Below are 12,288 nucleotides of genomic sequence, written 5' to 3' on the forward strand. Positions count from 1 at the left end.
GGGGGAGTACGAACATCAACAGTCGAGGTGAGTCTTTACTACAGTTCATCTTAAGCATGGGTTTAGAAATAGCCAATATAGGAAATAAACCTACCTTCGTTACGGCCACGCGCAAAGAAGTCTTAGATGTAACACTTTGCAGTGAAAAAACGTACGATACTATAAAGAATTGGCATGTGTCAGAGGAACCTTCATGTTCCGACCATAGGCACATTCGATTTGATTTAATTACTTCGACTCGAATGGTGGCAAGGTTCAGGAACCCGAGAGAGACGGATTGGGAAGGCTATAGAGGCTCACTCGAGAAGTCTCTTGAGGGAGGAATCGGCACCATAAAAGATACGGACGATCTCGAACTGACAGTCGAAACGGTGAGGGGAGCTGTTCTGGCCGCTTACCAGGAGAATTGTCCAGAGAGAGAAAAGAAAGGAAAGAAAAACACACCCTGGTGGAATGAACACTTACAAAAGCTTAGGGCAGATGTAAGAAGGCTATTCAATAAAGCCAAATTCAACCAGGACTGGGCCATTTATAGAGAAAAACTGACGCAATATAATAAGGAGATCCGAAAAGCCAAAAGAGACTCGTGGCGAAAGTTCTGCGAGGAAGTCGAACAGGCTCCCGCATGTTCCAGAATCCACAAGGTCCTGGCTAAGGATGGTATTGTGAATCAGGTCGGCCTCTTGAAGAAAGATGACGAAACGTATGTAGAAACCCTGGAGGAAAGCTTAATAATGCTCACCAAGGTACATTTTCCCAGCTCATCCATTGACAATAATCCTTCGGTAGAGGTAGCTCATCCCAGAAGGCCTACTAAGGCGGACTGGAAATTAGCTACCGACATCACGAGACCGGAAAAAGTCAGGTGGGCCATCAATAAATTCCAGCCATACAAATCACCTGGAATGGACGGGATTTATCCAGCCTTGCTACAGAAGGGACAGGATGTGATCATCCCGCATCTAACAAAGATCTTCAAAGCTAGTTTGGCATGGAGATATATTCCAACCGCATGGCGAAGGGTGAAAGTCACATATATCCCCAAGGTTGGTAGGGTAATGGACCAGACCCCCAAGTCATACAGACCAATAAGTCTATCCTCTTTCCTAGCAAAAACGCTGGAAAGATTGATAGACAGGTATATTAGGGACGACGTGCTGATGGAGAATCCACTTAGCGATCGCCAATATGAATACCAGCCAGGAAAGTCAACTGACTTGGCGCTGGATGATCTTAACAGACTGCTCTCAAAGTCGCTAGATGACAAGGAGATAGCGGTGGCGACGTTTCTGGACGTGGAGGGAGCGTTTAATAACGTCTCCTTCGAGTCTGTAACGGACGCGCTTAAAAGAAGAGGAGTTCCTGCCTTCATATGCGAGTGGACAAAGGCGACCTTAACAAACAGGATCATTGTGTCCTCGTTAGGTGAAGCCACTATTGAAGCGAAGGCAGGAAGCGGCTGCCCACAAGGAGGAGTTTTATCCCCATTACTGTGGGCTACGCTTATGGACGACCTACTTAATACACTGACCAGGGAGGGTTTTTACTGTCTGGGTTATGCGGACGATTTGGTAATTGTAGTCCGAGGACGCTTTACCAAAATAATTTCGGAGAGACTTCAAGTCGCTCTGAGGATTGTGGACAGCTGGTGTGAGGAAGAAGGCCTGAAGGTTAACCCTAAAAAAACATCTGTTGTTCCCTTCACCAGAAAAAGAGCACTGCAAGGCTTACAGCCACTAGTGCTCAAGGGAGTAGAAATCCCATTCACAAGTCAGGCCAAGTACTTAGGTGTAATATTCGACCAGAGGCTGACATGGAATGTACACATTCAGAAAGTCACACAGAAGGCCACTATGGCCCTGAACACATGTAGACGAATGTGTGGTAAGAATTGGGGGTTAAATCCTAAAATGAACCTCTGGTTGTACACAAGGGTTATAAGGCCCATGATAACTTATGGTTCAGTGGCGTGGTGGAACAAAACGCAACAGTCCGGGGCGATTCGATTGCTCAGTAGCACACAAAGGCTTGCATGCTTGAGTGTTACCGGAGCCATGAGAACAGCCCCAACGGACGCGCTAGAAGTTCTGCTAAACCTACCTCCTCTGCATATATACATACAGAGTGAAGCCAGATCAACAGTACATCGGTTGATCCAAGGCCAAGCTCCAATAAGTATGATGCAGGGAGCTGATAACTTAAGGCTATACCAGGACATAAAGGCAGACCCCGTTCTAGGAATGCCTGTAGACCGAATGGTTACGAGGTATAGTTTTAACAAAAATTTTCAAATTATAATACCAAAAAGAGAGGACTGGGAAACTGGTCCGCCGCTAACAGCAAACTCAATATGGTATACGGACGGCTCCAAAACGGATACAGGTACGGGGGCTGGAATATATGGCATAAAACCAAGGACGGAAGTCCGGGTATGTCTAGGAACATACGCGACCGTATTTCAAGCCGAATTAGCTGCTATACACAGGTGCGCTATGGAACTAATCGGCCGAAATGTAGATAACGACTCCATCGTTATCTATTCGGATAGTCAAGCGGCTCTAAAGGCTCTCAGTTCGGTACAGGTCGATTCATGGCTGGTATGGAACTGTTTGGATGTCCTCTCTCAGGTGGGAAGTCAAAACAGGTTGACACTTGCCTGGGTGCCGGGACATAAGGGTCATCGTGGCAACGAGAAGGCCGATGAATTGGCCCGAGAAGGCGCATCTACGCCACTGGTTGGTCCGGAACCCTTCTTTGGAATCGCAAATACGATAAAAAGGGCAGCCATACACAAATGGGTGCAACAGAAGTCTCTTGAGTGGTGGAACAACTCACCAGGACAGAGGCAGGCCAAACAGTTCATCAAAGGACATTCGGCTAAATTTACAGCAGACTTACTTTCGCACAGGCGCAGGACTGTCAGAATGATAGTGGGTCTGCTCACTGGGCACTGTAGACTCAATAGACACCTGAGTCTCATAGGCCTGACAGAAGAGGACACCTGTCGTTTCTGTCTGGAAGAAGAGGAAACCGCTCTACACGTTCTGTGCCATTGCGAAGGTCTCGCACGAATGCGGTTTCTAGAACTCGGAGAGGAAAAACCGGAAGCACCAGGCTACATGAAAAGGCCACTATCAAGGCTGTTGAGTCTCATTAAGAGGACCAAGCTAGATGAAGTGCTTTAAAATAAGGGGGAAACACAATAGATCTGCAAAGGTCGCAGTGTATCAGGCTCTATTGGCCGCCCCATTTTCTACATTCTACATTCTAACCAGGCGCGTGTAGACTACTGGGATCAATATGATCCATTGCCTAGGAAATATATTACAAATATGCACGCTGATGTTCTAAACAAAGAATTTGATCATAAATATGGAATTCGATTTGATGAAACATCTGAAAAGCTACTGATTGGGAATTCTGAAATAGATTTAGATGGTGCTGATATTCTTTTAAAAAAGAAAAGGTACAGGGGAACACCAGGTTTATATGAGCTTTTGTTTAAGAAATATCCAGCTAGTTTTACAGATGAAGATGAGAATAACTATAAAAAGATAGTTGTAGCGACGAATGCTCACAGAAGGCATTACAGATCAAGTAAACAGATAGATGGTAGTAGATTAGAAAAATATAAAAAAATAATTGCACCAATAACAGAAGGTAAAGGATTGGTTATGGAAGTAAACAACAATAAAATCGATTACGTCCACTGGGATGATCCAAATGAACTTGTAGAGCGATTACGTTTATTACTATCTTCACAGCTAGCTGGCCATACAGGACATACAAATGAAATAAATTCAATTATTGAAGAACTAAAAGAGGCAAACATTATAGAATAAATATCATGTCTGTTAAAAGAAATATCGTTAATGAGTTACACAAACCTGCAAGAATTAACTTTAAAAGACGAAGAATTATTATAAAATCTCTTAATGATTTGTTCCAAGCCGACTTGATTGATATGCAAAAATATTCAAATACAAACAAATTTCAAATATATTTTGGTTGTAATAAATTGTTTTTCAAAATTTTTATGGGCTTTACCACTAAAAAATAAATCAGGTGTTGAAGTAGCCAAATGTATGGAGTATGTGTTTAAACAGCAAAAACCAAATAATTTTCAAACAGATATGGGAACTGAATTTTTTAATCCACATATGAAAAAGTTGATGAAAAAATATAATATTAATCATTACAATGTATACAGTGAGAAAAAGGCTGCGATTGCTGAGCGAGTTATTCGCACGATTAAATCAATGATTTGGAAACAGTTTAGTTTCAACGGTACCTACAAATGGATTAATATTTTACAACAAGTTGTTAATGAATACAACAATAAAGTTCACAGAACAATAGGAATGAAACCAGTGGATGTTAAGAAGAAGCATGAAAAACTATTGTTAAATACTGTATACAATCACATTAAAACGGTTGATTTGGAAAGTCAAAAATTTCATATTGGTGATCATGTACGCATTTCAAAACATCGAGGAGTTTTTGACAAGAAATACAATCCAAATTGGTCTAATGAAATTTTCACTGTTTATAAAATAAAACTGGGAAACCCTATTACATATTATTTAAAAGACTATAAAGGTGAAGAAATTCTTGGGGTATTTTATAAGGACCAGTTACAAAAAGTTAAACACAACGACAGTTTTTTAGTAGAGAAGGTATTAAAGAGAAAAGGGTATAAAATTTTTGTTAAGTGGTTAGGTTTTGATAGTTCTCATAACTCATGGATAGATAAAAGTGACGCAATATAATAAAGAGGGGATAGAAAAATATTTAAAAGACGTTCCACTTGCAAGATTTTGTTTGTTGTTAGAGAATATCGAGAGAGTGAAGACATGTTCATTGTGGATATCCAAGGTTTCTCTTTTCCTGGGGAAGATGTATTTCTTTGTAGGGAAATTGCTATTTTAGATCCTACTACAGAAAACATTATACACAGAATGGTTGTTTTACCAGTAACAGAAGCAATGATAAATAAGTCATATATAAAATGTATCGAACAACAATGTGTTCAAAACCATGGTTAAGTTGGCAATCAATATTGGTAAGAAATCATGAAACAAAAAAATATTTGGAAAAATTCATGGAAAATCGCATTGATTGTGTACAAGATGAACCTAATATACTTTCCGATGAGACTATGAATCATATTTTTAAATCACATCCATGTTTTCAACATAACAATGAAAATTTACAATGTGCTCTAAACAATGTATTTAATATTCATTATTGGTATAAATATTGTAGAAAATGTTGACAATAAAAAAATAAAAATTAAAAATAGTCTTTTATTAATAGATACACACAAGACATTTATTTTTAAATTGATACTAGACATGAAGCTTGTAAAACAAAAGACTACGCTTGATGTGGAGAATAATTTATTGGAACCAATTGAGAATAAGTTTAAAAAGCATGGAGTTTTGTTCCCTTCAACTATTCGATGTCTTATAGTTGGCCCTTCAAATTGTGGTAAGACCAATGTGATGATAAGTCTATTGGAACATGCTAATGGATTAAAATTTGAAAATGTGTATATTTACTCAAAATCATTAATGCAAGCAAAGTACAAATATTTAGAAACTTTGCTAGAACCAATTAAAGGAATAGGATATTATACTTACAGTGGAAGTACGGATATAATGCACCCATCTGAAGCGAAGCCCAATTCAATTTTTATCTTTGATGATGTTGCTTGTGACAACCAAGATGTTATTCGAGAATACTTTAGCATGTCTCGACATTCTCAGGTGGATCCATTTTATTTGAGTCAGAGTTATGCAAAAATACCTAAACACCTTATAAGAGACAATGCAAATATTTTAATTGTATTCAAACAAGACGATTTAAACCTAAAACACATTTACAATGACCACGTCGGAACAGATATGACTTTTGAAGATTTAAAAAAAATATGTTCGATATGCTGGAAAGAGAATTATGGATTCTTATCAATTTTTAAAGACAGTGAAATAAAGAATGGTCGATATAGAAAAAAAATTGATCAATATTTTTTATTAGAATAAAAGTTGTAAATAAATAAATAAAGAGATATTATTAAAAAGTATTTTATTATAATCTATAAAAATATATACACAGATATACATACAAAAATATTTTCCTCTCGCTCAATCTTCATTCCAATACCAACACATATCTAAAATGAAATATATACTAGTTACCTTTTTTTCTAGTGGGAAGCAGAAAGCACTTACTTGTTTATTATGTCCTTTGACTTAAAAAATGATCTATATTCAGATCATCCTCATCACATTCTTCTTCTATATGTACTATTGTACTTGGAGGAGGAGGAACCGTTCTTTGCTTCTTGCTTGATGTTGAGGCAAGAGCCTCATCCGGTGCCTCTTGTATGTATAGTGGTCTCTTCAACCCAAGTTGCTTTTGGACTTGTTGATGTCGCTCAAACTCTTCCAATTTATCGTCCAACAAGTTAAATCTGTATCGTTTTACGACATTCTCTAAAATTTGGAATTCTTGCTCTGTCTTTACTTTGGTCCTCATATACCGAACCGGAAGATTCCCAAATTTCTTTTTAAGACTTTTGCTATTGGGTGTATAGCTGAGACTCACAAATATTTTACTTCCCTTAAGAGACACCTCTTTGACACCATATCTAAAATTTAACGAAATTAAACAATCATAAATAAAAATGTTAATAAAATACGATCATTAGAGTAAAAAATACATAGATAGAATATAGAAAAAAGAAATGAGATAAATTAATAAAATATCAAGAGGTAAAACAAAACAAAATAAAATTATGTATAAAATTATTATAAATATTTAGATAAACAATAAAATCAAATGCAAATATGGTGAAATAAACAAGGAAAAAAGTGTATAAATAATAAACTCAATACTTACACAAATAATTCCTTTATAATAAGGAAAGCCGTTTCAATAGGAAAATGAACCGGATCTTCAGTTAAAATTACCAACTGACAGGGTACTGTTGCCATTCTTGATGTTGTTTGTTCACTGCTTGCTACTTACAATTGGATTAGTCTTAAACGACTGTCTGTATTTATAACAAGAAACTGAGAGAAAAAAACAATTTAACATTAAACTGACTTTGTAATTTTAAAACATTGCAAATAACTTATTTACATCAGAGTTAACCTTATTGACCCATAAAAATGCAGTCACGTTGAACAACATCTTATTTGCGTCAGATTTGATCTTTTGACCCATAAAAATGCAGTCACATTGAATAACAACTTATCTGCATCAGATTTGATCTTTCTGACCTCTAAAAATACAATCACGTTTAATAACAACTAGTTTGCAGAATTATTGATAAATTTAAACTTTTTGATCCTAAAATATAATCACGTTGAATAACAAGTTACAGAAATACGTCAATTGATTTTTTTTACTGGATAAGTATAAATTAGAGAGCATCCTAATATTTGGGTTTTATTTGTGCATTCGAGAGTTGCCAAGTTAAGTTGAACCAGTTACTAGTGAAAAAAAAATGAGTCAGCAAGTAGTCGATGAACTTTCCAACCAGATTGTAGAGAAGATGGAATCGGTAAGTAGATTAATTAAGAGAAAATCTGATTTACGAAACGTAATAAGATATTTGAAAAAACAATTTTTATTTTGAATAAATGTTTAAAGAATAAGGTTTCTTGTGTTAAATATTTTCACTGTATAGAAGCAAATTTAACTATTCTTAAAACATATCTTGAAAACTTTAAGAACAGGCTAAATGCTAGAAAAACTCTTAAAAGGTGTTTATTGTGGCAGGATGTGGAATCTTGTTTTAATAGTAGAATAAGAACAGGGCTAGTAGTCAATTTAAAATATAAAGAACCCAAAATATTTTTGGAAAAAGCTTTTAGGAGTTTTTCAATTCAAATTAGAAAAAGTTTGTTGTCGTGTCTTTTAAAAGTTAATTTGATTTTATATGGTGTTTTTATCAAACCACAAAATGGTGAAACCTCTATTAAACATTTTTCAATCAAAAATGTAACAATTGACCAAAATACAGACCTCAAGGATTGGTATAAAATTAATTGTATTAATGTGATTTTAAAAAAATTTGAGGAATTTCAAGAAAGAGATAGTGGTTGGGCACTATCACAGATTCTACATTTAAAAGTTAATATAAATAGGTATAATCCAATACTGAGTGGTATTTCCACCTATGTTAAATTACCTAAATATATAAGCAATACAAAGAGTGTAATTAACATTAAAAATTCTGATCCTTATTGTTTTCTCTGGTCAATTGTTGCAGCGTTACATCCTTCTAAAATCAATGTTACACGAACCTCATCTTATCCTCATTTTAGTAAGATATTAAAGTATCATAATATCAGTTTTCCCATTGACATAAAAGATATCCCTAAATTTGAAAATTTAAATAAACTTTCGGTAAATGTTTTTACAACAAAAGGAACAAGAAAGGAAATTTTACCTTTGCTATTAAGTAAGACTAGTTTTTCTCCTCTTATTAATTTACTTTTAATTCATTCTTAAGATAATAATACAAATAATAATAGTAGTGATGAGGATGATGGTCCTTTGTGTAGAAAAGATCTATTTCATTTTGCTTATATTAAAAATTTTTCAAGATTAGTAAATCAACAAGTTAAAAATGTTAGAAACAAAAAATGGTTTTGTGAAAGATGTTTTAATTATTTTAGTAATGATGCACACTTACAAAATCATTTAGAGGACTGTATTAATTCAAATTCAGTTAAGATGGTTTTACCAACAGAAAAGAATAATATTATGAAATTTAAAAATTTTAAACATAAAGAACTTGTTCCTTTTGTTATTTATGCTGATCTAGAAAGTATTCTTATAAAATGCATTGACAATGACAATGATCCTAATATAAAAACTCATTTGTCTCAAAAGCATGAAGCTTTTAGTATAGCTTATTATTTTAAATCTTCTTATAATGATTCCTTATCATACTATAAATCATTTACCGGTCACGACTGTCTTGTGTGGTTTGTAAGAGAACTTGAAAAGATAGCAAAGAGAATAACTAGAGAAAATTTATTGCAAAAATTCAACAAGTTAGGTCCATTAACTGAAAAAGAAAGACATGATTTTAATTTGAGTTTTGTTTGTCATATTTGCACTAAACCTATAGTCGGTCCATTGGATAAAGTTAGAGATCATTGTCATTTTACAGGAAAATTTCGAGGAGCTGCTCATAGATCTTGTAATGCTAATTATCAAAATACACATACAATTCCGATTGCATTTCATAATCTCTCTGGCTATGACGCACATTTTCTAATTAAAAGCCCTAATAATAACGTTAAAGGTAATATATCACTACTTCCTCTAAACAAAGAGAGGTATATATCATTTACCAAATACATTCAAAATACAAATATTAATTTTAGGTGTATAGATTCGTTTTGATTTATGTCTGATTCACTAGATAAACTTTCCTGTAATCTAGATGATGATCAAAAACAAATAACGAGAAGGTACTTTGAAGATGATTTTAAATTTAATTTAGTTAAACGAAAAGGTGTTTTCCCATATGAATACCTCGATAATTGGGAAAAGTTGTAAGATACTTGCTTGCCACCTATTGATAGTTTCTTTAGTAAAATTAATAATGAAGGAATAACTCATGAGGATTATCAACACGCATGCACTGTTTGGAACACGTTTGAGATAAAAAACTTGCAAGAGTACGCGGAATTATCTTTAAAAACTGACGTATTACTTTTAAGTGATATTTTTGAAAACTTTAGACTGATGTGTTTAAAAACATACGGTTTAGATAGTCTGCATTATTTTACTTCACCAGGGTTAGCATTTGATGCCATGTTAAAAGTAACAAATGTAGAATTAGAGCTTTTAACAGATATCGAAATGGTTTTGTTCTTTGAAAAAGCAAAACGAGGAGGAGTGTCACAATGTAGTAACAGATATGCAGAAGCGAACAATAAGTACATGGGTGATAAATATAATCCTGGTAAAGAGACCTCTTATACAATGTACTTTGATGTGAACAATCTATATGGTTCAGCTATGAGTTATTTCCTTCCTTATGGAGGATTTGAATGGATACCCTTAAATGATATTTACAATTACAATATATTAAATTGTCCCAATGATAGTGAATACGGATACATGCTGGAAGTGGACCTTGAGTATCCAAAAGAACTTTTTAATTCACACAAAGATTTGACATTGAGTCCAGAACACATAACTCCTCCAACTTCTAATTCTACCATTAAAAAACTCTTAACGACATTGTATGATAAAAAGAAGTATGTTATTCATTATATGTATTTAAAACAAGTTATTAGCTTGGGACTGAAGCTTGCTAAGATTCATCGATGCCTAAAATTTAAACAATCACCTTGGTTAAAGAAATATATTGACTTAAACATTGAATTGAGAAAGGAGAGCAAAAATGAATTTGAAAAAAATGTATTCAAACTTTTTATAAACGCTCCGTATGGGAAAAGTATAGAGAATGTACGTAAATATAAGGATATAAAAATTGTAAACAAACTGGGTGGTAAATACGGTGCTAACTATTACATTTCCCAACCGAATTTTCATAGTTGTACCATATTTGATGAAAATATGGTAATAATTGAAATGCAAAAACAGAAAATTAATTTTAACAAACCTATTTACATTGGGATGTGTATTTTAGATATTTCGAAAACAATTTTGTATGACTTCCATTATAATTATATTAAAAAAAAATTTCAAGATAAAGCCAAGTTATTATACACTGACACAGATAGTTTAATATATCAGTTTTATGTTGATGATATATATCTCATATTAAAGAGGATATTCATAAGTTTGACACATCAGAGTACACTGAAAATAACGTCTATAACATTCCCTTAAGGAATAAAAAAGTATTGGGCTTGATGAAAGATGAAAACAAAGGTCAAATTATGACACATTTTATAGGATTGCGCTCAAAAATGTACACGATAAAAACTTTAAATCAGGATCAGGAAATTAAAAAAGCAAAAGGAATTAAGAAATCAGCTTTAAAGGAACTAACTTATGAAGATTATTATAAAAGTTTATTTAAAAAAACAATTGTAGAGGTTTCCCAAAATTCTATTGTCTCCAAAAAACATGACGTCTATACAATAACTCAAAGAAAAGTTGCACTTAGTCCATATGATGATAAAAGAATGGTTAATTTTTTAAGTACTGACACTTTACCATGGGGTTTCAATGATAAATAATTCTTAAATACGTTTGATAATAAAAAAGTTCCTTATTCTTTATTTATTATTTTGGTAATAAATAAAAGTTTGTTTTTTAAATTATCTTTCTATTTTTGTACATCAGGTTTTCTTTAACCGATTAATCTACAAATTAAAAAGGGTCCTCTATGGTGTGGTAAGTTATTTCACATATAACTTAAAAAATATATCAGTAATTAAAGCTGTTTTTTTTTCTTTAGAAAAGTAAATTGTCATGGGAAAAGTTTTTACCGACCAAAAAAGATTTATAAAATTACAATCTAATACAAGAAGAAAAATAATACCATACACCCAACCTACTACTTCTATCATCAAGATGTATGGAACGTTATGGTGTGAAAACTGTAAAAAATTCTTTTGTTTTTGTCAAACTTCTTTAGAGATGCATGGAGCCATATTACCTGACTTATATTGTTTCGAAACCATGCCTAAATCATAACACACAAAGGTAGTAGTATTTGTAAAACAAATATTTCTTAATTAATTATTTTTATGTTTTGATTTCAGCCTTTAGACCATGTAATTCCAAAGAACCGCGAATCCCTCCAGAAGATCAGGGATGGAATCGTATCCAATGAAGTGGTCAGGTACAAGGACCGGTACGATTCCCAAATATTACGGGGTCATTCTTCACATCATGATAACTTGGTGACAGCGAGTTACATGGATTCTGTGACGAGGGACTATTATCGGCAGGTTAAGAAAAATATACATTATAACAGTAGAGTGTATATTTTTAATCAGATAAATAACTTGTTTCAAAACAAATAAAATTTATAGTATCAATCTAATATTGTTTTATTTACATCTTTATTTACCCACATATATCATTAAAATATATATATACACAATAAAGCATTTATGTGATCCATAGTTATTTTTCCTTTTCCTACAAGTTTCAAAAGTAAAGATAAGACTAGGCAGGCTATACAGATATATCTAAGCATCGTACACAAAAAAAATTTTTGACGCAACAACACAACACCTAAAATATTTCCAAGTCTCAATACAAATTTATTTTTTCGAT

General features: G+C 33.5%; 1 protein-coding gene across 1 annotated transcript; it reads left to right on the forward strand.

Annotated features, from left to right (window-relative positions):
* The first annotated feature begins 9,714 nt into the window (after window positions 1-9,714).
* Window positions 9,715-12,046, forward strand: LOC140449705 (uncharacterized). The gene is made up of 2 exons (XM_072543026.1): window positions 9,715-11,709; window positions 11,769-12,046. Exon 1 carries the CDS (start codon window positions 9,772-9,774, stop codon window positions 10,885-10,887), a length of 1,116 nt encoding a protein of 371 aa, XP_072399127.1. The 5' UTR covers window positions 9,715-9,771; the 3' UTR covers window positions 10,888-11,709; window positions 11,769-12,046.
* Window positions 12,047-12,288: the final 242 nt, after the last annotated feature.

This window comes from Diabrotica undecimpunctata, chromosome 9, assembly GCF_040954645.1.
Source record: "Diabrotica undecimpunctata isolate CICGRU chromosome 9, icDiaUnde3, whole genome shotgun sequence".
NCBI classification, from domain to species: domain Eukaryota; kingdom Metazoa; phylum Arthropoda; class Insecta; order Coleoptera; family Chrysomelidae; genus Diabrotica; species Diabrotica undecimpunctata.

Bases quoted from the DNA above. Each gene is read 5' to 3' on its own strand.
- LOC140449705 (XM_072543026.1), top strand. From the start codon at position 9,772: ATGTGTTTAAAAACATACGGTTTAGATAGTCTGCATTATTTTACTTCA.